Raw genomic sequence first — 27,230 nt, 5'->3', positions numbered from 1 at the left:
AATCTTGTGCGACTCCTGACTTTTAATTACTGGGAGACAAAATTTACAATCAATGTGTCACAAAACCTTAGAATTTCATTTAAGCATGTTCAATTTTCCAAGTCCCAATTCATTTCTCAAACAGCTGACTTTTATCCAAAATTAATTGGGGGCTGCAGTCCTGTGCAGTTAAGCTGAGAAAGTAAAGGCTATTTAAACAAACTGGCCCAGACCAGATGCAAGTAATTAGGTATCTTAACCATGTTTATGGACAGCAACAAGCACTTCCTCTCTGTTAATCATAGGGTTGGTGTTGCAGATGCACAGAGGTAATTCACTACATATGGTTCAATTTAAACTGAAGTCTGAAGCTAGGATTTGAAGCTGATTTGCAGACTCGAGTTAGCAAAAACCTTGGTGGAGATGCTGTGCTACCCCCACCCCTACCATGGTTATCACTGATAGGGGAAAGGAGATGTAAATCTGCACAGGAGAGGGGGGCAAGAATGTGCAAGCCTAAAGGGGCTCTTTCTATCTGTAATCACAGTTAAGAGACCAGGAAATATAACTGCTCTGGGTCCTGGTGGGCAGGATTACAGCCTGACTTTACTTCTAAAAAGGCATATGAACATTTATGACTGGACTCACTGCCAGAACACACGACACTCATTTGACACATATTCTGTAGTATGCGGCAAGCAACAGCACCCAAGAAAGCCTGAGAAGAAATGCTGCTGTGTAAATACTGCAACTATTCCTGATAAAAGAATTATGGGATATATAGTCAAAAGCTGCCCAATCCCATAATTGATATTGCATAGGTCACAACCACACATATATACACATGCACACGTAGGTGTACATATACACACATGCAAAGAATATATTAAGGAGACCACAAAGTCTAGTCACAGAGCAATTTACAGGCTCAATATATATATTTTTTACACTTTGCTTGAAAGATTTCAATATTTTACAGTTCTCAGTAGGAATTATATACACTGCACCTTATGAAAATCTAGGGTTGTCAATGTAGAAATACACTTTTGCAAAATTTGGGTAAGAAAAGATTAAGAGTCATCCTAAAAATTGTTTCCTAGCTATAGAAAATATCCCTAATTGCAAAAAAGGAGTATCCTTAGAACGTACTTTAGACAGTCACTCTGTACTCATGCACATTTTAAAGCAAACTGAAATCCAAGATTCCCATCCAAAGTCAATCTAAATCTTTACTTTAAAAAATTAAGAACCCAACCTTATTTTAAAAAATGTATTCTTATCACAATGTTTGTACTGTTAAGAAGCAAGAGTTAAGGCTAACTTGGTTTCCATTTTTAGAAACATCATTAAGTTTCCTTCTGCACTCCTGATTTAAAACTGTGCATTATAAATAGTGAACAGCAGTACAGTGAACATAATGTTCAGTCCTACAGTCAGGAGGCAGTTGCTCCTTCCCATTCCACAAGATACTGCACCTTTCCATCAAGTGTCACACGCCGAGCCAACACACGGTATTTTTCACCACAAGCTATCCTACCTGCAGCACCAAAGTAACTGGTGATAGAGTTCTTGAGATGGTTAAGCTGTAACTCCTGATCTGCTAAGTTATTCAGAATCTCTGTGTTGAGTTCATCATACTGATAATCATCTTTGCCTTCATCGTCTTTTACAATTTCGGAATTCTGGGTCTGGAGTGCTTTCCGTGGAAGGCGTCCTCTTCTCCTTAAATGTGGTATTGCAGCTGGCCAAGTTCTTCCTGTACGTGTCCTTTTCCTGGAGTCAGATAAGCTGCAGGGAACAGGAAATCATCCTTTAAACTTCACAAGCTAGTTTAACAGTATGTGGCCTTAGTCAAGGTCAGGACATTATACTACCACAGCACAATAAGCAAGAGCTGTTATAACCACCACTACCTGATGTGCTGTGGCAGCAAAAAGCAGCTCAGGGGCACTGAATTGGTTGGAGACTATCTCAGTGAGGCATATTTACGTGACAATTTACCTATGAACAAATCTAAAGGTTTGCAGGCATGGTAAGATCATCAGTGTCACTGCAAGCTACTCGGTGCACCAATGCATATCTAAGGTTTTGGCTGCCCATTATGTGAAGGGCCTTTTGCTATTGAATGCTTCACTAATGCTTGTTAAACACGGAAAAAACAGGTTCTATTAAGTAACCAATTAATTTAAAGACAATGCAAATACACAGAGGTTTCTCTTGATTGTAGAAAACACGACCCAACCTTACATGGTACAGTAACGATTAGTGAAATACTTAGCACGGATTGTATTTGCTTGCATATTGGCAGGGTCCCAAACCATCTCACACTGCACATTTGTCTAGGTGTGCCCTATTAGTATGTGCCTCTAAACAGTGTCAGATGTGCCTCTAAACACAACTGTGGCCATATTATATGAGAAAGTAAAGGGGGTGTCCTCAGACTGGATTGGTGTGGAAATAAACCTGCTCCCTCTCACTGAGAATCAAACCTGGTCTTAGAAGCATAGATGGGGCTCAATCTACAGAACTCCATACCACATTCCATTTCTTGACCATGCTAGACAACAGAATGCCGAGAATGAACAAAGAAAATGATTTGATTAACTTCCAGTCACACAACAACTTTTGCTCCATGCTGGAGTAAAATTCATTTGGAATTCAGAAATCATTCTTGCTCAATTAAGTTCTGTATTTATGCTTATTAACCGTCAACGTAAGTATTTCAGCAATAAATTCTGAACAGAAGTCATACAAAAGCCAGAGTAAAAAATTTCTAACGTGAAATGTATATTCCAGGTGGAATAAATCTATTTAAAGTTACTCCAAAGTTAACATTTGAATTAAGTACTTATTATAGTCCTAAACGACATATTTTACTTGACACATGGTCCAAAGAACTTGCTTCCAACCATATGGGGATGCATGCTTCTGAGAATTATGGAGTTTAACAATAATGGAGGAGGTAGCTTATGAGTGAGCAAAATGGTCAAAGGACCACAGGATTACTTAGCTGACAATTTTGTAATATTTCTCAGTATCAAACAAGAGTTAATGGCAGAAGAAATATGAAACGTTGTCCTTAATCTACCACCTAAAATACACTTAGTTTTCAGGACTTACTTCTAAGCAACAATATCAATACAAAAGTGCTTTTATTTATTCTTTTTATCATCACAACCATCCTCCAAGGTAAGTTAGCCTGAGTGTGTGCAATTCGCCCAAGGTCACCAAGCAAGCTTCCAAGGCAGATTGGGGATTTAAACGTGGGTCTCCCATATTCTCGTCAGACACTCTAACCACTACACACACTGGCCTTCTCCTAAGGCACTTCTCCTTGTACAAGGAGCTGGTCTGGAGCTTCCACGAATTTCCCCTCTCAGTCTGCAGCCTCCTGAGCCCTGCCTCATTCCCAGTGTCTGCAAGCCTTCTGAACCAGCTGGTGGGAAGGAGAGAAGGAGAGGCACAGAAGAGCCTTTCTACCAGCAAAGCTCTGCTCACACTCTGTGGGATCCAACCTAAGTTTTAGTCATCTTGGCAATACTAGTTGCAACCAACTATATTTATAATCAATCATCAATTGTATCACTCGTACAAAATCAATCAAATTGTATCAACTTCTAGTTGCCTTACCTGTAATGTTTGGGAATACAGGTTGAGGTAGTTTCTTTTGTACTGACAGCACCTGTAGATTCTACATCTGAGGTATTCGATGAATGTGCAGTTCCATCAGATCTTCTGAGCCATTTCATGTTGCCATGTGATTTAAAAAAATTCAAATATTAAAATTTTATTTGACATTCGCCAATCCATAATAGAAACACATTTATTATTCCCCTACTTACCCAATAGTGCTAGGTAAATCCAAAGTAGGGGATTCTTGCACTATGACAGGTTCCTTTCCCAAAAAGGACATAAAACAAAGAACAGAACTTTACATTTTCATCGACAACTTAAATCCTGAAATCAGTTTTCTTTTTGAAAGTACCATTTAACATAATGGCCACTACTTGGTCAAGGGAGCGATGAACAATAAAGAAATACCACTTACCAAAAGTGATGGCTCAGACATTTTTTGAATCATTTTCCTGGTATATGGACCAGGTGGACGACCTACACATTTTTTCTTTCCCTTTTTTTCTACACCGTTAGTAACTTCCCTGGAAGAAAGCCAACAGGTTAACATTTAAAACAAATGCACTACTGAGCTAGAAATCCTGTTACAGCTACATGCATATACAGACACTTTAAACACCAAGATTTCCTCCCCTGTGACTATAAAAGCCAATCTGTGGCTTCTGCCTTCTTGTCACACTGTAGCTTGCCCTATTTAAAACGCCACTATAGAAACTGTGTCTGTGAGTCGAGCTCACAAACATATAGTTCCTAAAAATCCACAATGTATACCACACCCCAACATTGCTCCTATTGGTCTGCGTAAAGAAGTTCTTTCCCTTCATTATCTTGGTTACCGTATTTTTCGCTCCATAAGACGCACTATTTTCCTCCTCAAAAGTGAGGGGAAATGTCTGTGCGTCTTATGGAGTGAATGTGTGTGTGTATGTGTGTTACCGTAACTGGAGCCGAGTCGCCGAGAGCAGCGGTCAGCAAACCGCGGCTCCCGAGTGCGGCTCTGCCACAAATCCCCCCCCACTGCCCGACAAACAGCTGATGGGCGGGGGGGGAGGTTCAAACTGGACGCGCCGCCGGAGGTTTCCTGCCCTGCCCTCCCCCCACATGGATCACCCGGCCTGCGCGCTGGACGTGATTATTATTACCGCCCACAGGAAAGCATTACTCAATGCGATTTTCCCATTGAGCATCGTGGAAACACCTCTAGTGGCTATCAGGGAGACAACCACCAGAGGCTGGATTAACCCTGCAATGTAAAAATAACAGTTTCTCTGAAACTGCTATGTTTACAGCTGCAGGGTTAAAACTAGGGGGACCTGGCACCCAGATCACTAGGTGAGTCTTATGGTCAGGTGCGTCTTATAGAGCGAAAAATACGGTATGTCGTATTGGCAGCTCTGAGAGGGACACTGAGCAGGAACTTAGGAGAAAGAACTAAACTGCAGGCACAGGAAAAGGAACTAACTAGATTTCGGCTACACCACAGCAAACCATTTAGCCATGAACAGAGAAAGAGAAAAATTGGTTGAGATTGCTGGACAGCAATAAGATGTCTATTGTAACTAGGTTCCAATGAAGTGTGTGAACAATGCCTAGCATAACCAAATTGAAGAATTTCGGTGACACAGCATAAGATAAGCAATCCAGACTAAATCATAATTTCCAGTAATTATTCGTTCCTGTTGCAGACCCCTCTCACATTGCTGCTCAGGGTCTGCTAAGGGACAATTTAGCCAGGATTCAAACCACTTGGAATGGCTGCTTATATTATTCTTAAAGACCAGGCTTTTTATAAATTCGTCTACAAATTTATCCGCAACCCTTTTGTTGCAACAGTCTTGTTCCCTGAACAGCTGGAACATCAATGGATGCCTGGTAACTTTGGCAAAAAAAACCCCAAACCTATCAATATTGAAGACAATATAGATATATTCCATCCTAACGCTAATGTATCATACAAAAAGATGGTTAAGTATAAACACGATTCTATCTGGGATTTGTTAATTAACAGTAATAATATTCCTAGGCCTATTCTTCTGCAAAGTTCTAGAAGCCTTAATCTTAAACTCAGTGCTATTCTGAAGAGCACCACAGACAACAGATTATAATAAATCACAAGTCACGTCCCGTTAAAGTCAGTAGCAACATTTTTGATATTAATATTTCCTCAACTAATACATGTCTGTTGTAGACCAAGAGTTTAAAAAATAAACCAGGAGGTGTTCATTGAACAAACAGAAAGCAAGTCATAATATTCAGATACTTATTTGTCTTACCTCTGATCAGGCACAGGTTTAGATGATTTTCTGCCTTTAATTTTGAAATCATGTGAAGTTCCCTCAGGTTCTTTCTCAGCCTTGAAAGCAGCATTTGGTGGGCAAGGAGGAACACGAATTCTCAGGCCAAACAAATGCTTTTTCTTCTTTATCTCTTTTCCAGACATAAACCTGAATAATTGTTAAATGTAGAACATGGACACATGAGTATTTCTTCAGACATTCCCAAAAACCAGTTCACCTAATAGCATTTTATGGTGATCTTAAATTCCAAGGGTGTAAAAATGATAGAAACTAACTGAGCACTGGGTTCTCTAAAATTCTCTCAGCAATAACAAGTTTGGTTTTGAGTGAGATCCAACAATTCTGTAATAATGTTTTCCATTGCTACCTTCAGTTGCCACCATCGGTATGTTGTAAGGAACCTTAAGAGAAGCATTTATATTACAGCAAATAAAATGAAACTATTTAAAATATATAAAACCCGTATCAACTTACATGGTCTTGTAATCATTTAACGCCTCCAGGACATGCTCGTATCTTTCAGATTTTGGTGTGTCTGCCAGCTGTAAATATTAAGAAGTGGTTTAATCTAATGAAAATCTTAGTTATCTAAAATTCTGACTATAAAGATAGGACAAAATTACCCAGCAAGCTAATCACAGAAGGAAGAAAAATTAAAATTTTGAATATATTTGGCGTGATGTCCAGCAGGAATTCTAGAACATGCCTAGGAACATAAGAAAAGCCATGCTGGATAAGAACAAGGCCCATCGAGTCCAGCAGTCTGTTCACACAGTGGCCAACCAGGCACCTCTAGGAAGCCCACAAACAAGATGACTGCAGCAACATCCTGCCTGTGTTTCACATGCTCCTCTTATACTGTAGAGGGCATGCATTATGCCCAGTATTCATTTTGACCAGTAGCCAAGGATAGTCCTATCCTCTGATCATTTTGGTTGCTCTTTTTTACACCTTCTCAAGCTCTGCAATATCCTTTTTTAGGGGTGGTGACCAGAACTATACACAGTATTCCAAGTGTGGTCTCACCATAGATTTGTACAAAGGCAGAATATCAGCAGTTTTATTCTCTATTCCTCATCTAACTATTCCTCTACCTATTCTCTCGAGTATCAGAGGAGCATGCCTATTATTTTGGGTGCGGTGGAACACAGGCAGGATGGTGCTGTTGCACTCGTCTTGTTAGTGGCTTCCTAGAGGCACCTGGTTGGCCACTGTGTGAACAGATTGCTGGACTTGATGGGCCTTGGTCTGATCCAGCAGGGCCTTTCTTATGTTCTTATGGCCAGCATGGAATTTGCCTTTTTCATAGCAGCTGCACACTGGGTTGACATCTCCATCAAGTGATCCACTACCACCCCAAGATCCCTTTGTTGGTCTGTTGCTGCCAGCACAGATCCCATCAGTGTATATGTGAAGTTGGGATTTTTTGCCACAATATGCATCACTTTACACTTGCTCACATTGAATCTAATTTGCCATTTTAATGCCCCTTCTTCTAGTCTGTAGAGATCCTTTGGAGCTCTTCACAGTCCGATTTTGTTTTAACCACCTTAAACACCTTGGTGTCATTTGCAAACTTGGCCACCTTGTTCTTCACCCCCAACTCCACTGATGAACAGGTTGAAAAGCACCGGTCCCAACAGAGATCCCTTAATGGCTATCCTGCTTTATTTTATCATCCCCTTTCATATCTACCCCATCCCTATATGAGTAATCAGAAGCAATGTTCCCTTTGTCCATTTGCAATGAGTCTGCCTGAAACAGATGCTTCTCAGTACCTGTTGGCTTTCCCCCCAGGGTCAATCTAAAAGCTGCTTGGCCATCTTTTTTATATTACGTGCCAGCAGCCTGATTCCATCCTGGTTCAAACAGAACCCATCTCTTTTGTACAGGCCCGGCTTATCCCAAAAGATTGCCCAAGCAAATCTAAAGCCCTCCTCCCTACGCCACCATCTCATCCACGCATTGAGACTCCCCAACTGTGCCTATCCAGCTGGTCATGCGCATGGAACAGGTAGCATTTGAGAGAAAGATACCTTGGAGGTCCTGGCTTTTAGTTTCCTGCCTAGCAACCTAAATTTGGATTCCAGTACCTCAGGACTATACTTCCCTACATCGTTAGTGCCAACATGCACTATGACCACTGGGTCCTCCAAAAGATCTACCAAATTATCCTAATGACGGGTTATGTCCGCAACCTTTGCACCAGGCAGGCAAGTCACCACGTGGTCCATGCGCCTGCCAGAAACCCAGTTGTCTACATTTCTAGGGATTGAGTCTCCCACTACTAGAAGTCCCCTCCCCTCAGAGGAATATCCTCGGTATGACAGGATATCTGTTCATCCACCAAGGAAGGGGTCCCTTCTAAGGTACCATATCCCCTTACCTCAGAGAGATGACCTCCACCAAGGGCTCCATCATCCGTGACTGGCAGGGAGCCATCAGCCTGGGATGTGACTATTTCATCCCCGGAGTCCTTATCCACCTCTCTCTTTGCCTGTCTCAGCTTCTCTAGTTGAGCTACCTTGGTCTCAAGGAAATTAACTCACTCCTTGAGAGCCAGGAGCTCCTTGCACCGAGCTCACACACTCATGACTTCTGTCCAGCAGCCAGATAGTCATACATGTGACACTCCATACAGCACACTGGATAACCCCCCAACCCCTGCTGGCTTTCTATCTTCATTATTGGTATTTTGTTTTTTTTATTTGGTGTTTTTACTCTGGAGATGAAAAGGGGTAAGTGCCCTGCTCTCTATGCCATGTGCCCCTCTTGTACTGAATAAGGACCTAGTGCCCGGGCTTCCTCACCCGGATGATTAACTTGCTCGGAACTCCTACAGGCCACAGAGATCTACTCTGCCCCGATAACAGGATTACTACTCTGTCCCACCCTATAGTGTCCCCAGACTCAATCCCCAGGCTACCTTCGGCTTGCGCCTCTGGTGAGGAGGAACCCAGGCAAAGCAGCCTCTCCCCAGTCAACAACAATCATCTTCCTCAATTAGGTATACTAAGTTACAAACCAGGCAAAAGAGATCAACAGAAACAACGCTTACTCAAACAGGCACCACTCTACAGCAGGCTAAACACACCCACACACCCTCAAACAATGCCCTCCTGTACTGTAACCTCAGCTAATGCTTCCCAGCAGTTACAGTGAGGGGAAAAAGTATTTGATCCCCTGCTAAATTTGCCCATTTGCCCTCTGACGAAGAAATGACCAGTCCATAATTTTATTGGTAGGTTTATTGTAGCTGTGAGAGACAGAATAACAACAGGAAAACCCCCAGAAACCCAGAAGACAAAAGCCAGAGATTGATGTGCATTATAATGAGTGAAATAAGTATTTGATCCCCTATCAGCCAGCCAGGTTAGGGTCCTGCTGTCAACAGAAGCAATCAATCCATCAGTTTCCAAACTAGCCACCATGACCAAGACCAAAGAGCTGTCCAAGGATGTCAGGGACAAGATTGTAGACCTGCACAAGGCTGGACTGGGCTACAAGACTATTGCCAAGCAGCTTGGTGAGAAGGTGATAACCCTAACCTTCAACCTCTCAGTCTGGGGCTCCATGCAAGATCTCATCTCGTGGAGTTGCAATGATCATGAGAACGGTGATGAAGCAGCCCAGAACTACACGGGGGAAACTTGTCAACGATCTCAGGGCAGCTGGGACCATAGTCATTATGAAAACAGTTGGTAACACACTACGCCATGAAGGACTGAGATCTTGCAGAGCCCACAAGGTCCCCTTGCTCAAGACAGCACATGTACAGGCCTGTCTGCAGTTTGCCAATGCACATCTGAATGACCCAGAGGAGAACTGGGGGAAAGTGTTGTGGTCAGATGAGACCAAAATCGCTCTTTGGCATCAACTCAACTCGCCGTGTTTGGAGGAGGAGGAATGCTGCCTACGACCCCAAGAACACCATCCCCACCGTCAAACATGGAGGGGGACATATTATGCTTTGGGGGTGTTTTTCTGCTAAAAAAGTTTGGATAAGTAAGATGCTGGAACTGACGGAGATGGCAAAGCTCACAGCTTTAGTTAATCAAAATTATAATGTACAATTTTGGGGGGAATGGGAGGCGTGGAGAATTTACTGTGAAAATCAGTTTTTGACGGGACCTTTTAAAGGATATTCATTGATTTAATCCCTTATAAATATATGTTAATATGATAAAATCAAGGTATTGAATGAAAATGGTAAGGTTAGACAATATAAGTATCTGTTAATTAAAAAATAAGGGGGATTAGTATTGTTAGCAAAGGTATACACAATTTATTTTAAGATAGAAGAGAGAGAGGGGGAAGTCAATTTTTTTTTGTTATTATTAATAATGATACATGTTTTAACTGTTTTATACTAATTTCAGTACTATCTGCTCATTTACATGTTATTATGTTAAATGAAAACCAATAAAAATTTATATATTTAAAAAAAATGATAGCAGTGCTTCTCACTGCTGACCATAGAAAAATTTGAGCTTCTTTGCCTCCTGCTGCCAATGCCGGACCTGAACATTAGGGCTGTAACCCAAGAAAATTATTTTCAGAGAACTCCTTTTTTGTGTGTGTGTAAAGTGCCGTCAAGTCGCAGCCGACTTATGGCGACCCCTTTTGGGGTTTTCATGGCAAGAGACTAATAGAGGTGGTTTGCCAGTGCCTTCCTCTGCACAGGAACCCTGGTATTCCTTGGTGATCTCCCATCCAAATAATAACCAGGGCTGACCCTGCTTAGCTTCTGAGATATGACGAGATCAGGCTAGCCTGGGCCATCCAGGTCAGGGCAAACTCCTTTTTTACTAAGTGGAAAATCTAATGGTTTCTTGTATTTTGTATATTCTTTCTGTGACTAAATTAAGCATGTATTATAGCTATTCATGCTAATGGTTCTGCCTCATGGATGAAAAAATACCCCCAATAAGAATATTTTGACGACTTACTTCACCAGGGTGCAGTAGATCCCAGTTTTCATTAATGTAGGTCATGAGTTCAAGCTCTGAATCAAAATATTTCTTTTTGTGAATAACACTTAGGTTGTAAAGGCATAGATGTGCTATGTCCACCCTAGAATTCAAAATTTCAATAGTTAGCATACCTTGCCATTTTATAAATGCAAACACAATCTGGCAAGAAACCAACACTCTATAGAGCCAGGTGGCTTATGAAGCTCACAAAATTGTTCAGCTTTATTAAATGTGTGACGGGGAGACTCTAGGGCCAAAGGGGAAAAGAATGGTAGCACTTTTAGTTACTCTGGAAGTGGCAGCAGTATGGTCAGAAGTAATGGTATACCACTACAATAGGTGTGTAGGCAACCCATAAATACTTGGAAAGAGTGTGTGTGTGTTAAGTGACGTCAAATTGCTTCCAACTTATGGTAACCCTACGAATTAATGACCTCCAAAACATCCTATTGTTAACAACCTTACTCAGGTCTTGCAAAGTGAGGAGTGTTGGCTTCCTTTATAGAGTTCATCCATCTTATGTGAAGTCTTCCTCTTTTCCTGCTGCCATCAACTTCTCCTAGCATTATTGTCCTTTCCAGTGACTCTTGTCTTCTCATAATGTAACCAAACTGCAATAGCCTGTGTTTTGTCATTTTAGCTTTTAGGGAGTTCAGACTTGATTTGATCTAGACACACTTATTTGTCTTTTTGGTGGTGCATGGTATCCATAAACTCTTCTCCACCACGTTTCAAAATAATCCACTTTCTTCCTGTCAGCTTTCTTCACTGTCCAACTTTCACACCCATACATCGTAATAGGGAATACTATGGTATGAATTATCTTGATCTTGGTTGCCAGCAACATATCTTTACACTTCAGGATCTTTTCTAGCTTCCTTTCCAGTCTCAATCTCCTTCAGATTTCTCAGTAGTAGTCTCCATTTTAGTTGATGATGGAGCCAAGGAATAGAAAATGATTAACAAATTCAATTTCTTCATTGTCAACCTTAATGTTGTATAAATTCATCAATAGTCATTACTTTTGTCTTCTTGATGTTCAGCTGTAATCCTGCTTTGGCATTTTCAGCTTTAACCTTAATCAGTAGTCATTTCAAGTCTTCACTGTTTACTGCCAGTAATGTGGTGTCGTCTGCATATCAGGAAAGAGTGGGGTACTTAAAAAAAGACTCCCCTCCAGACAGCACAGCAGAACAGTCAGAATGCCCTGAGAAAGGATGAGGGAAGCCAAACCTGACTCAGAGTTAGACAGGTAAAGACTGCACAGGTGAGGGAAGCAACAGAGATAGCTTTGCCCAAAATCACAATTGTGTGAGCCCTTGCAATGCACACTAACTGCAGAAGAGCTTAGAGCATAGAACAGATGCAAGAAGTACTGACCAAGGCTGTGGACAAGTCAAGATGGGCCAAATGGTGAAATGAGCTTTCTTGAGTTTCAGGCTTGAAAGGGAGCAAAGGCTCAGGCACCTGGCAGGCTTAATGCCAAGAGCTAGAACTGTATCAGCTGAGGGTCCAGGTCAAGGCATTGTGCCATAATGTTATTTGGATCACATCTAATCCTATGTAGGAGTTTACTAAAACCTTATTCTACTGTGCTTCAGATTTCCTTAGCTGATTAACTTGAAGCTAACTGGAAAGAAAAAAACACTGAATAGTAATACAAGGTAATAACTTATGTTCATTCATTGTTCAAGGGCAAATATGTTTTTGGAGCAGACAACAACTAGGAAAATGTGCAGCACAGTTCTACTCTGATGTTGTTCTTACCATTGCAAGGGTAAACGTTTGAGGTATTCTGGTCCAGAACTACAAACTGAACAAATGAATGTATAAAACCTTTAAAAAGAGAGAGAGAAAGAAAGCATAAAAAGTAAGGTAGGTTCAGTGCTTTGAAAATGTGTACCTGTAATCAATACCATTAGCAAGTAGTCCAATTTTGCAGGATGTTTAGGACTTCCAGATCAAAAGCATTAACCAACATATCCTGTATAGCTGAAACCCATTCAACTTGCAATGAAATTAGTTGGCAGATCCAAGACTACCCATTAGCTATTGAAGTCTATGAACTCATGTGATTACCCTAATATGTGTGTGTGTGTGTCTGTGTGTGTGTGTGTGTGTGTGTGTGTGTGTGTAAAAATAAAATTTGATTGCATAAAAACAATAGGTGGGATCCTACCAGTTCCTTCTGATTGTGCCAGCACATTCCCCCAGTAGAAAGACATTCCACTACTGCACAACTCTCCTTCTGTGCAAGAACCTCTTGTATCAATGGAAAGCTACTTGCAATGGAGGAACACAGTAGTGGCAGCTGAACAGACTGGTAAGATACAACCCATCAGTTCACTGGTTAAATATTAAGGCAAATACAGCAATGGTGAACATACAGAATCTTACCTGTCACCAAAAAGCATTGGCTTTTGGAGGCACTGCACACAAGCCTCATGAAACCACTGTTTACATTTGCAGCATTGTAGCATCTTCAAATACCAGCTTCATTAAGAGAAAGGAAGAAAAAATGAGTTGTGGTAAGAGTTCTCTATTATAGCACAATAATAATTCAGTATGAACCACCAGATTTAAATACTTCTAAATATATTTTGATTAAAATATTTTTGCTGCAAGTACATACCTAGGGAAGCCTTTGTACAGTGCCTTCCTGATCTATGTACTTGTGGAAAACTGAACAGTTGCACCACACTTCAGAAGCATGGATGTACAGATATTTTTCACCCCACAAGAAATTACCTTTGTGCAGAAGAAAGTGACATGTGGAAATGCCTAGAAAATATCGGGCATACTTCAAGTATGCCTCTTTTACCTGTGAAATCTGGATAACCTATATCCCAGGCAGACCCTTTCATGGTGACCCATACCAAGTAATGTGGTGTCGTCTGCAGTGCTTCTCTGCCACTTGTTTATAATACAGCATAACAACTGCTTGAGCAACCCATTATACACATTTCCCCATGCTTGCAGAGTAACAAAATTATTTCAAGGTAGCATTGGTGATAGCGATATTGCTTGGCTGTATTTGAAATCTTCTTCAGGAAACCCACCCTGGTTGTTAGCCTTACTCACTCACCATCTCCTTTTTTGGGAATGCCATCCTTGTTCCTAAATTTGTCTAAAATTGGCCTCTGCTGCGCAACCAAAGTATGACACAATATCAGCACAGCAAATTTTACCCTACTTGCATTGAAAATGGCAGCCTGATTATATGCAGGTGTGACGAACAAAGAGTTAATCTTTGAGAGAAGCTTAGAGAAAGGGAGTGAGAGGAGCTAAGGAATTCACTCTCTCTGTTCTGAAGAAAGTAATTGTATTCTGATTTTGGAAGCCCGCGTGTTCAGTAGCTATATTTGACTCTGGGAACCGGAGTTTTGCCTAAACTGGTGTAAAACAAATCCTGTGGAGTGACAAGCAGAGATTAGGAGGAAAGGGACCCTTTCTCAGGTCACTGGAAGGGAATAGGCTCTGGGAAGGAGATATTCCAAATACAGGGTGTTGTTTAGGGATTGCTGCCACAAAAGTGGGGTATATCTATAGTGAGAACTGGAAGACAGATTTAAGGAGAAATCTCCATACTTCTGTGTTTCTCTGGGGAAGAGAGACTGTAAAGTCTCCAAATTCCCTGATAGCTAGACAGCAGAGTCTGAAGAAAAACATCTATAAGTAGTTCTGGGAACTGAATTGAATTTGTAACTGAATTTAAGAACTGTAATTGTGTACCAACTAAGCCATCCAAGATCTATGCCTTCTCTGAAGTGAAATGTATAAAACAACTCTGGTTCTATGCTTTTCCTAACCCATCGTTTTTCCTCCAAATCCATCCCTTATACAGTGTTTAATAAATCTATGATTTGTGTGTTAACTTGAAAAAGCCTCTGGTGTCTCATTTCTTCTGAGGTAAAATAAGTAAAGGGGACTAAGGAGGAGAAAATTAAAACTTCAAATAAACATTCTGGCAAACAAACAAGCAGTCTCTCTCCCTCAGTACAGGACAGGGTAAGGGGGATCATGATAGGTTTAGCTGGAAGCGTCTGAGTTCAATGGGACTGACTCCCAGCAAAGCATCCATAGGACTTCATTTGATCTGCAATTCAATGCAATCCTATGCAGAAATCAACAAGCTTAATCTGGAGTAAAATCCAGTTTTCTCAAACACAGACTTCAAAAACCAAAATACAGCAACGTAGTGAAAGCCCAATATTGCTGGTGAAATAACCTAATGCATCATGTGAAAGCACACTGCCCTAGAAATATATGTATATTTCTGTGAAATGTAAGCCACCATTCATACATATAATTGGCAACAAAATATATAGGAATACATTTGACAGAGAATCTTTTGATAAACATTCTTTAACTTACTCTCCAGGACCTCCACAGTAGCAATAACACTGCTGGGCATTAGTTTTATGGCCTGCATCCCATTCAAGATCTGCTACGTTGTAAGGCAATGTTTGCTTCATGACTTGCAGGGCTTTGGCATTTGGTCCTTTCTTAAGCGCGCCACCTCTCTGAATGAAGACATATTGAAGAAGCAGACACTAGTGTCCAATGCCAGGCAAAAATCAAGTCTTTCAACAGTAGTCACTTTATTAAGCGATTAGCCTACCTTTGTCGTTGTTGCAAAGACACACTGCCGGCAAAGCCATTTATCATCTGAATCTATCACAGCAGAATCAATATTTGGTGTGTGACACAGCTGATGATAACCTGAATTTAAAAAGAATTTACAGAATTTATTACACATTAAAAGCCTTTCCTGTCTCAACAAGTGCAGGAAATATCACCATGTTAATACATATACATCAAATTATTCCCCAACTGATCATAAACAAGTCCCAATAAATTAGAAGGTACAATAAATGATGTGGTGATATGAATGCCACGGTTATCCATGCCAATGCAAACATTTCCACATCCAGGATGAAACTTAAGAAACTGGCAAAACAAATTTCTAACACAATGCAAGTTACCTTGACCACATTTATCACATATAACCATTTCATTGGGTGCTTCTGAATATTCTTCTTGACATATTGTACAGACCATTTCCCCACTTTCAGTAGCTCCTAAAAAATTAAAAGGGGCTAGGTTTACAATTTAAAAAGTCCATGTATGCCATTTCAAGAGCAATATCAAATATACATACAACTTTTAAACTAGTTGTGATTAGAAAACTAACAGCAATGAGCAAGTGGCGGAAGGAGGAACAGGCAATAAGTAGAGTGCATTAAGACCCAGCAGATACCAGTGTCTGGTCACAAGTTGAGAGGGGGAAGGCATTAGCTGTGAGAGTGAAAGCCATGTAGGACTGGAAGTGCATAAAAAGGAATAAAACTGATGTTGACTGAAGTCCTTCTCGAAAAGGAACTTAAACGTGTTGTAATCTCAGAAGCCCCTAGGCACTGTCTTTCTGTGCTTACATATTCCAGACAGATAACTTTCTTCCCTCTACAGGGTGGGGTTTGAGAAAAAGAGTTTGAAAATTCAAACTAATGAACACAAAGCTAAAAGAACAAGGACTTAGAAAGGTGCTTGCCTGTTTGTATGTCCTTCCAAAGAACCCAGGATTTTGAGCTGTCTTCAAATATAATGAAGCAGCTCTGTTTCAGTTTGTTTATCTGAAAGTAAGAATAAATTTGAGGCTGTTACATATAAAACCACCACTACACATAAGAAAATGATTTAATAGTTCCTATAAATGAATTACCTTTTTGATAGTTCCAAGATAAAACAAGCCATCTGACCATCTGGCTAGGACATCTTGACCTTCTTCAAATTTGCACACTGGCTTTTTTGCTTGCTGTCCATCCCGCGAGGACAGCTTGGTCAAGGATATTGGTGGCTTTTGGTGTCGCCGTAAAGGAGACCGCTTGTGGACCACTGAATTACCCACCCCCGTAGAGTCTCTAAAATAAAAAAGCAACATTAAATGAACTCTTAACTTGATTTCTTGCAATAAGAAAAGGGTCTCTTCACAACTTCTACAGAGTTATGTCAGAGGCTTTCAAGCTTACTAGCCATGTGACATTGAAACTCAATATAGGGGTTGATATTCTTAAGAGGGCACTAAGAACAGGCATGGGGCTGAAAGTAGAACTAGTATAGCCTTCTAGAATCATGTACCAAGTAGGAATCACCACAATATAGCTGCCTTTTACCCCTACTCAATGGTTAGTGATACTAAACACTGTTGAATTATTCGGGAGAATCTGGAAGGTAGCACTTTCAATCTGTTCCAGTATATCATCCATCAAATTTGGCCAATGGATTTTGTGTGCCAAAACCATGACCTAGAAAACCATTTGCATCCAAAAGCCCCTGGTACTGAACTCACTATCTTGCCCCCAAGGGGAGATTGAGACTGGCTGATAGATGGAGTCCATGCATCATCTAATGAAGGTATCTTCAGGACTAACATCATAACCACCTCCTCCAAGGTGGTCAGGATCACCTCTTTCAAGGAAGAGTTCCCATATCCAGGCAGAAACTCTCTTCTGTTTAGGTACAATAAGCCAAGGGCAAAAGTCACAGAGGAAACAGAGAATTCCAAGCATCATGTCCACATTTTCAGGTTGTAGTAATCCCATCAAATGAGAAATCACTGCTCTGGAGGTGTCTGCTACTGTAACTATATCAATAGTGGTATCCTGTTCAGCACTAATATGGGTGATTTCATCCACAAGGTGTCTGACAAACATACAGAGTGGTCTATTGATATTTCAACAGCGTTATCAACTGGATTTGCATGAAGTAAGTTTTCATCACTCAAAACAGCGCCAATGGCTCTAAACAGATTCAATGGGAGATAATTAGTACTTTTGGGCTGCAACCATTGTCTATCAGATGGTTTCTACCCTGTGTTCAGTTGTATTCATCCCCATAGGCCATCCATTTTCACTCTAGCCATTGCTAGTGTCACCCTCCAGCTCCTATGTATATTCAACACTATAGACTCAATTTAGTTCAGAGGCAGAGGGGTCTAGAAACCATCGTGCCAGATCACTTCTGTAATCCAGAGATCAACCATGGCTTCAACAGAATTTCCCACCATGTCCTATAGTTATCTACCAAGAATCCCCTGGAAACCATCTGGATCCATGCATCTCTAAAAGCAGACTAAAGTAGTTGCCTAGCCCTTTGGAGGCACAGGTCCTCCCTTCATCCAAAGCCTTGCCAGATGCTGATCTGTCTTTGAAAGGGAAATCATAGAAATATTGTGTTTCAGATCACCACCCTCAAGGCCAGCTTATTCCCCTTCTTTCATTCTTCACCTTAGGTGAGTCCCTCATAGCCTCGCTTACCTCAGAGTTGTTTGTGAGGAGAAAATGGGGAAGGGAAAACCTGGAGCTCCTTGGACAAAGGGTGGGATAAAAATACACTAGATCAGGGGTCTGCAAACTGTGGCTCCCGAGCCGCATGCGGCTCTTTGGCCCGTTGAGTGCGACTCTCCAAACTTGGTTCGGAGCCCCTGCTCTTGCGCCCGCTCGCGCCGGCAGTCGTGCTGCGGAGCCGCGCGCCTGAGAGAGAGAGAGAGAGCGTGAGAGAGCAGGCAAGCGGGAGCGCTGTCTCTCCCCCCCCCCGCCGTGGAGAATGGCCAGGTCCCCCTTTCCCTTAATGGTTGGGAGGCTAAAGCCTCCCCTCCCCTCTAGCCGCGCGATTGCTGGGTGGGCGGCTCGGCGGTTCCTGCCCCCCCCCGCCTATCAGCTGTTGGGCGGGGCGGGCTTCCTTTGGTAGACCTGGCCTCCGGCTGAGTCCCATTGAGAGGCCATGTCTACCCACTGGCTTTCTTGGCGGTAGACCTGGACTCCGAGGAGGGGGAAAAGTCCCTCTTCAGAGGCCAGGTCTACCAATTGGCTTCTATGGGCCTCCGGAGGCCAGGTCTACTGCCAAGAAAGCCAATGGGTAGACCTGGCCTCCCAATGGGACTTAGCAGGAGGCCAGGTCTACCAATAGGCTTTTATGGCGGTAGACCAGGCCTCCAGGCGAGGACTCCAGACGGGGAGGGGGAAATGGCAGGGACTTACAATTTAATTTTTATCAATAAATAAGATCACTATTAAGTATGATATCAAGTTTTATTCAGTGTACCTATAGTTTAATTAAGACTTAAAACTTTAAAGTTTATTAAGTTAATAAACAGTGTACCTACCTATATAGTTTAAGTTTAAGAAATTTGGCTCTCAAAAGAAATCTCAGTCGTTGTACTGTTGATATTTGGCTCTTGACTAATGAGTTTGCCGACCCCTTGATTGATAGAACGAAGAGCAGGTCAAGTATGTGTCCTCTTGTATATATAAAAGGCTGAAGACATTTTGCATTATCACAGTAACCATGAACCCCTAGACTCAGTCAGAGAGTTTGACTGAGGTGACATCTCTTTATGCTCGGATATGAAGATGGTTAGGCAGCAGGGTGGGCAGGACACCAGCAGAAATTCTATCCTTGGCACCAGACACTAGGCACAAACAATGAATACAAAACCCTAACCTTGGGTTGAAGAAAGCTGTCATATTCCTAAACATCAGCATTAAGTTGTAAGCTCTTGGTTGCCTGAAATTTTTTCAGCCTCTTTTAATCCTTGGAAACTTATCTTAAATGATGGCTTCTGATGTAATTTTTTTTAGTACACCCAAATGCCAATCACTAATGAGAAGCAAAACCTCCACATGTTAAGCATATGGAATGAAGAACCACCATCCAAGATGGTTTACAAAATTAGAACCACTCTGTATTGCTTGACCAACAGAATGTTGGTTTGATAGCATTCATATAGACAACAAAATTGAGACACAAAATTATTCTCAATACGCAGCATAGCAACTGGCACCAAATAATCTTCTGCGTAGGTGTAATGTGTCAGTTCAAGAAAACCTCACACAAGTGCTGGAGCAATGCATTTGCACAGTAGTTAGCGACATCGGGAAAAAAGTGTCTGAACAGCAGAGAGCAAACACTGTTCCTAAACTTTTCACCTAGAGATATTGTTGGAGAATTGGTTTAATATTTATAAACCATTTTCCCTACATAGTAGGTCTACAGTGGCTTACAGAAGTATAGAAATACACACATAACAAAAATAATAAAATCAGGTTATACTCCATTTAAATGACAAGATAATCAACACAAAGGGAACACTTTCACATGCTCCACTAAATGTGGAAAAGGCATATCCTAAGCTCAAATAAATGCAGTAGACACAGTTCACCTGCCATTTTGGGTACATAGTAAGGGGTGGTGAGAAGTGTACCCAAGACTCTTACCAGGCTAAAATTTGAGTGAACAGGGCCACTTCTTCATCTCTATAACCACTTAAGAATACTGGGACACAGAAATGGCTAAAACTTACCAAGAAATAACTTCTGCTGCTAGAAGAGTCTTCCACACTAGCTCTATATCTTAGCACCTTTCAAACTTGACAAGTACATAAATGAGAAAAGGTTATATTAGGCCAGTGGTGGCGAACCTATGGCACACGTGCCAGAGGGGGCACTCAGAGCTCTCTGTGGGCACGGTCACCGTCGCCCCAGCACAGAGTTTGCCTAAGTTCATTACTAGAAAGCCAGAGGGACGCGGGGGCGGGCTACTCCTCTCCCCCTCTCCACGTGCCCCTGAGGGCATTGCTCACATCACCCGCCCCTCTGCCCAGCAGCCCAATGGGAGAGCTTCCTCCCTCCCGTCACATGAGGCAGGGCGGCTCACATGCGGCATGAGGGTGCGGCATGGGCGGCAGCCTGTTGAGTCTGTGACGAAGGTGATTCCCGTGGTGGGGTTGGAGAGGAGCTAGGTTGGAGGGGAGCATAGCTCACAGCATGGCATAGCTGGAGGGGAGCATAGAGCTCGGGCCACAGCACGGGCTTTGCGGTGCCTCCCACCTTTCATTGAAATCCCCTACTAAAAGAAATCCCCTACTACTTACCCAGCATGTAACTAACCTGTGGAACTCCTTGCCCCAGGATGTGGTGATGGCATCTAGCCTAGATGCCTTTAAGAGGGGATTGGACAAATTTCTGGAGGAAAAGTCCATCACGGGTTACTAGCCCTGATGGGTATGTGCTACCTCCTTATTATAGATGTGGGCCACTGTGAGATACAGGAGCTGGACTAGATAGGTCCAACACATGTACAGTGGAGGTGAATCAAAGATGTTAATGTGTGAGTTGTTTTTTGTAAACTAAAACCTCAGTATTCAGGTTAAATTGCCGTGATGGAACTTTGCGACAAATAAGTGTGTTTTGGGATGCAGTTTGGGCACTCAGTCTCTAAAAGGTTCACCATCACTGTATTAGGCCAACGTTTAGATTTCACCTGCTACAAAAACTAGTGAAATCTGATGTACATAAATGTGCTAACCTTGAAGATTAATTGCCGAACAGCCCATAGATTAAACTATCAGACTTATAGATTGTGTACTTAAGAACAAGTCCTACTGAATTCAAAGGGACTAACTTGAAGGGTGAGATCTTGGGCACACATATGTGGCAACAGCTTTATAAAGTGGCATGCATTTCTACTTTTATTGGCAACAGTAACTTTTCAGACAATATTAAGTTTTCAGGCAGTAAATTTGATCAAGATCTCCTCTCATTATTATTTTGAATGCAAATGTTCTTCCAAGAATTTCAATCAATTCATAATATTTTGAAGTACACTATTAAGTGCTCACTACTTAAGACAAAGTCTATTATTATACTGGCTATGAAATATGACTCTTATGATCCCTGCTGTTAATACTAAGTATTATTTTGCTCTTATAACAATTAAGAATTTGAATAATGAATATGAGAGTAGTTCTGCCATGTAAATGACAAAACATTGCATTTCTTTTTATATACTCACAAACAACATTCTTGAATAACACACACTAAATATTAAATATAATGTACTAATGGTTTAGCAGCTGTATCTTTTAGTTGAAAATACAGTTGCTTAAGATTTTAAAATAATTTTGAGTAGTACTTTGATGTTATTTTTTATTTATATTGCTTGGTTTATTGTGATTGCATAATCTTTGCAGAAATGAAAGATTTTAAAAAAATAATTTTTAAAAGATTGCAAAGAAAGCTTTTTCCTTTTAGATTGTAAGAGAAACTGCTGCATTTTTAACAGTCCACTCCTGAGCTGGGAGGGCGAAATTCCTCAGGAAGCGCGCAAGGGCCCGCACTAGCTTCTGGGCTGCTTGCGCCAGCGTCTGTGCCACTTGCACCGCTGAGAGTGGCATGGACATCGGCATTGGGGCACTCACGGTGGCCTCCTTGTGCTGCTGTGGCAGCTCGACCAGCTCGACCTCCCGCCAGCATCCTGATGATGCACCTCTGAGTGCCGTGGTCCCAGGGGCTCGCAGGTAAGGGCAAAGTGCCGGCTTCAGTGTGCGTGTGGGGGGGGGGAATCCTCCTTTGGAGGCAGTGTGGCTGCACTGCCTCCAGTCACCGGCTCAGCCCTCCCCCTCAGGAATGGGCATCAGGAGTGGACAATCACTGGGGTTTTGAAAACATGCTTAATGAATAACCTGAAAGTTGTTTAAATGCTAGGTAGCTAGTTTTAAGAATATTTCTCTCACCCCACATGAAGTGTCTGCACAGACAAAGCACAAGTTTCAGAGCTCTTTCTTATCAACAGTACATGAATGGGAAAGGAGTTTGTGCCAAGTCGTAATTTGCAATTGACCATACTAGTAAAGTTTAATTATGACATTTGCAACAAAGAAGTTAAATTAGAGCAGCTAGTGAAACAGCTCCCTGCCCCATCTACACGAAATTAAAACAAACTGAATAGGTACAGTATTTAGGAGATTAAATTCTATTACTAATTCAAATAAAAGGAATCTGTCGAAGCTGCTTTGAAAAAGCTAAAGTAATTTCCAGATTTTATTTACAAGAGACAGCATCAGAAATATCTTGTACACATTTATATCAAAGAATTCAAGAGATTGCAGATTTTTGAGATGGACACAACACAATTCACTTTAGAGACATGGGGGAGGAGAGAGAGGTTATGTTCACACATCGTTGGCTAATGCACTCTCAAGGCACTATAGCCATCATTTGCAACTGGATTTTTCTGTGTGAAACGGGGGGGGGGAAGGGAGGGAGAGAGAGAGAGATACAGAGAGATTCTTTAGTCTCATTTTTTAGAGGTGAGCTGTAGCTCACGAAAGCTCACACCCTGCCAGAAATTTTGTTAGTCTTTAAGGTGCTACTGGACTCTTGCACTTTTCTACTGCTATTGACAGACTAACGCAGCCACCAATCGTGATAATGCAAATTTTGGTGCTTCTAGTTTACATGTAGGGCCCTGACCTGGATGGCCCAGGCTAGCCTGATCTCATCAGATCTCAGAAGCTAAGCAGGGTCAGCCCTGATTAGTATTTGTATGGGAGACCACCAAGGAATACCAGGGTTGCTGTGCAGAGGAAGGCACTGGCAAACCACCTCTGTTAGTCTCTTGTCATGAAAACCCCAAAAGGGGTCGCCATAAGTCGGCTGCGACTTGACGGCACTTTACACACACACAGTAGAGATAAAAACTAATAGAGGACTAATAGAGATAAAAACTAATAGAGGTTTGTTGCCCTATAATTTGGTTCATAATCTTATTAGATAATGATTGTGTGTATTGCTGTCAAATCACAACTGACTTATGGTGAGTTACTTAACTCAAATTCAGAATGACAATATAAGTATTCTAATGTAAAACTATCTGGCTGGCAATAGTGAGATGTAGTCCCAAAATCAGAGTATAATCAATATGAAAAGGCTCATAATGTATAAATGTTTTCTGAAATAGACCAAGGATAGCCACACTTATGTTATATTTATGAAAAGAAGTATAAGCAGAATAATTTTACATGACCTAACCTATTTCCATTACACCTTTAAGAAATTAACATTTTAACCATTCATGGAATTTACATCGGTGTAATCATATCGAAAAATGATTCTTCATTGCTTATGGGATGACAATATTTACTAGCAATACCCTAGCCATGTATCTAACAGGAACTCTCTAAATTAAGGCCATGACCTAAAACTAGTATCTTGACCCACTACTGGGAGATATACACACAAAGATTGGCATCTGTATGCATATCTGCCCAGAATCCAGCTAAACAGCTGGTTGAGTTTGAGGCAGCACAGGCACACAAAAAGAAAGAAAAAACACACACACACTAGGATTGTCTGATTAATAACAGTACAAATGCAGCAATTTTGCATTACTCAAATTATGACCTTTAATTTAATGCGGATGCACACTGCTATACTGGGGTCACTAGCTGTTGCATATTACCTAACTTGGGTCCCAATTCACAGTGGGTAGCCGTGTTAGTCTGTCTGCAGTAGTAGAAAAGAGCAAGAGTCCAGTAGCACCTTAAAGACTAACAAAAATATTTTCTGGCAGGGTATGAGCTTTCGTGAGCCACAGCTCACTTCTTCAGAACTGCCAGAAAATATTTTTGTTAATCTTTAAGGTGCTACTGGACTCTTGCTCTTTTCTACTACTTGGGTCCCAATTGTCTGGGAAGCAGACATATAAATATTTATAGTTTTAAGAACACGGCCATGCTCTTTAAGCAAGAACTAAAAGATTTACTCTTTTAAAACAACTTACAACTAGAAGCCGATCAGCAAGCAAGGGAATGTATACAAATGGTCATTGTATTCAAAATACTGATACAGCCTGCCTCGCAGTCGTTGCACAGAAGCTCCCCCCACCCCACCCCGGCTTTAGCTCTTTCCCTTTGTAGGAAAGGAAAAACAACTTTTCTTTTGGCTCACACGCAACTAGGAATTAACCTAGGGAAGCTCCTCAATTTTCGCGGCCGTGGCTTCTCACGGTGAGGCGCGCCTCGACTCCGACTCCTCTTACGGTTCTCGCCTTTGTTTTGGTTTCCACGGGACACCAGACGCCTCCCTCGCGCACAGCCAGCCCTAGATATGGCTTATATTACGTGCACTTGAACTCCCCCTCCACCCACTACCCCCTTTCCCTACCCTGTTCTTATAAAGTCGCATTAAGCGTAAGATGTCTGGAAGGCTTCCTTCCGCCGCATAATGGGGGCAGGCATTCTGTTAATACTCATTCAGCAGAGCAAAGTGTTGTTGTAGTTTTTTTGGGGGGGAAGCCAACAAAAGGTGGGATCATGCTGAACAATCCCCCCCCCGTACCTCAACTACCCCCTTTGCCGTTACCGTGTGTGTGGGGGGGGGTGTCCCCCGGCCCTCCCTCACCTCATTCGGTCTCTCCAGTGGGGCCCACCGCTTCATACAGGGAAACCAGTGCGCTCAATGCGCCCTCCCCGAGAGGCCTCTCTTCAGCCGGGCTCCTTGCGGCCTCTGCGGGGCAAAGGCGGCCGCGGAAGAGGCTCTCACGCCCGCTTCACAAGCCGCCCGGCTCCGCCGCAGCCCGCCGCCATTTTTCTTTCCCGCGGAGGAGACGCTGGTGCATTGTGGGAAACACAAAGGAGCCGCTCGGCCGCCTCCCCCGCCCCCCTCGCCAGCCCAACCCGGCCGAGTAGCGATTTCCCCGGCGAGGGGCGGGGAATGAGAGGCCAGGAAAGGAAGCCCGCCTGGAGTGGTGACGTGCGGAAGGATACTGGCTGAGAGCACGTCCAGGCCTCCGGTGAACAAAGAGGGACTATTTTAGAGAGGGTTGGGTTGGGCGCGCAGGCGTTCTTCCTTCTGCTGGGCTTTAGTCCGCAATGGGATCCGGCGCGGAAGAGCGCGCTTCTGTATCCGAAACCGTTTGTCAGAATGGTCAGAGAAACTGCTGAATTACAGTTGATATTCAAACTAAAGTCAATGCATTTACCTGGGCTGAATAAAGACCTTGCGTTCATGGCTCATGACCAGTGCTGATTTCTCCACACCCATCTCTCCCCTGGACATCACAGACTCTTCTGCACACCACACCTCATCCCATCACGCCTGCTGTTCACATTGACGTACTGTTAATTTACATACTGATGCTTGTCTAAATTCACTCTCCTCTACTTAAAGGCAGATGGATTCACATTCTAAGCTGTATCTGAAGAAGTGAGCTGTGGCTCACGAAAGCTCACACCCTGCCAGAAAATATTTTGGGAGAACATTTCAACCTTCCAGGACATTCTGTTGCAGATGTAAGAGTAGCAGTTCTCTTACAAAGGAATTTTCAAAGGGAGATTGGAAAGAGAAACTGCTGAATTACAGTTGATATTCAAACTAAAGTCAATGCATTTACCTGGGCTGAATAAAGACCTTGCGTTCATGGCTCATTGCCAATGCTGATTTCTCCACACCCATCTCTCCCCTGGACATCACAGACTCTTCTGCACGCCACACCTCATCCCATCACGCCTGCAATTCACATGTACATACTGTTAACATTTACATACCAATGCTTGTCTGAATTCACTCTCCTCTACTTAAAGACAGATGGATTCACATTCTAGCTGTATCTGAAGAAGTGAGCTGTGGCTCATGGAAGCTCATACCCTGCCAGAAAATATTTTTGTTAGTCTTTTAAGGTGCTACTGGACTCTTGCTCTTTTCTACATTTGTCAGAAGGCAGGGAAGGAAGGTTTTTGCAGGCAACAGTCAGCTCTGGCCCAGGGAAGTTTATGCCTCGCAACGTTGTTCTTGCCACAACAGATTCGGCTATCTCTGTTTTCCCAACCATTTCCAGAAGGGTAGCCTACTAGGCTTTTGCAGCAAAATAAATAAATAAATGCAGGGGTCTTGTGGCACCTTGGCAGCACGTTTTTTGTTCCCAAAAAAAAAAGCGTTAGAGTTAGCTTTTGTACTTTTTGCTAGTTTTAAGATAGGGGTACTTCCTGTGTTTCCCTAATGAGCTGCAAAATGCAGCCCGAGTGAAAAGGCTAGTCTCCCGCCTCACGCACAGTCTTTCCTCAGGCTCTGCTCGGCCTCCCTTCCAAGCACGTGCCACATGCCCGGGCTCTGGTCCATCTCGCCCACAGAGAGAAGTTTCTGTTAAAAGGACGAGCCGAGTACGGCCTGCTGCGGTGAAGATGGCTTTGATCGTAACAATTGTTAATCTGTAATACCAATCCCATGCTAGGAAAAGTTGAGGGCCGCAGGAAAAGAGGAAGACCCAAGAAGAGATGGATGGACTCCATAAAGGAAGCCACGGCCTTCAATTTGCAAGATCTAAGCAAGGCTGTCAAAGATAGGACATTTTGGAGGACTTTCATTCATAGGGTCGCCATGAGTCGGAAGCAACCTGACAGCACTTAACACACACACAACCAATCCCAATAACTTCCACGAAATTCTGGTAGGAAAGTTAGCTATCCAAAGGGAATTCTTCCGGGAGCTGGAGGGAAATTTGACAGGAAACC

The 27,230-nt window shown here is 42.4% G+C and overlaps 1 protein-coding gene across 3 annotated transcripts; it reads right to left on the bottom strand.

The window, feature by feature from the left end:
* Positions 1 to 516: 516 nt before the first annotated feature.
* MTF2 (metal response element binding transcription factor 2) lies at positions 517 to 25,208 on the bottom strand. Of its 3 annotated transcripts, none has more exons than XM_056843999.1 (15): positions 25,123 to 25,208; positions 16,605 to 16,803; positions 16,434 to 16,515; positions 15,868 to 15,963; positions 15,504 to 15,604; positions 15,257 to 15,405; positions 13,280 to 13,375; positions 12,650 to 12,718; positions 10,859 to 10,982; positions 6,384 to 6,451; positions 5,886 to 6,056; positions 4,028 to 4,136; positions 3,822 to 3,874; positions 3,610 to 3,714; positions 517 to 1,767 (listed from the first exon to the last, which is right to left on the bottom strand). In XM_056843999.1, the coding sequence occupies exons 1-15, from the start codon at positions 25,125 to 25,127 to the stop codon at positions 1,413 to 1,415; spliced, it is 1,782 nt and encodes a 593-aa protein (XP_056699977.1). In that variant the 5' UTR covers positions 25,128 to 25,208; the 3' UTR covers positions 517 to 1,412. The 3 variants fall into 3 exon arrangements, with proteins under 3 accessions (XP_056699977.1, XP_056699975.1, XP_056699976.1); XM_056843997.1 differs by lacking the exon at positions 25,123 to 25,208 and adding an exon at positions 19,385 to 19,523; XM_056843998.1 differs by lacking the exon at positions 25,123 to 25,208 and adding an exon at positions 19,385 to 19,523 and having other exon boundaries at positions 3,610 to 3,711.
* Positions 25,209 to 27,230: the final 2,022 nt, after the last annotated feature.

The sequence above is a fragment of the Euleptes europaea genome, chromosome 2 (assembly GCF_029931775.1).
Source record: "Euleptes europaea isolate rEulEur1 chromosome 2, rEulEur1.hap1, whole genome shotgun sequence".
In the NCBI taxonomy this organism is placed as follows: domain Eukaryota; kingdom Metazoa; phylum Chordata; class Lepidosauria; order Squamata; family Sphaerodactylidae; genus Euleptes; species Euleptes europaea.
The sequence above is the reverse complement of the archived record's forward strand: the minus strand, read 5'-3'. Positions and strand labels throughout refer to the sequence as shown.

Coding starts and splice junctions, on each gene's coding strand:
- MTF2 (XM_056843997.1), bottom strand. CDS start 19,425: ATGCTGATGTTTAGGAATATGACAGCTTTCTTCAACCCAAG. Junction 15,605..15,867: donor ATGTGATAAATGTGGTCAAG/GTAACTTGCATT, acceptor TTTTAAATTCAG/GTTATCATCAGCTGTGTCAC. Junction 6,452..10,858: donor ATCTACTGCACCCTGGTGAA/GTAAGTCGTCAA, acceptor TAATATTTACAG/CTGGCAGACACACCAAAATC.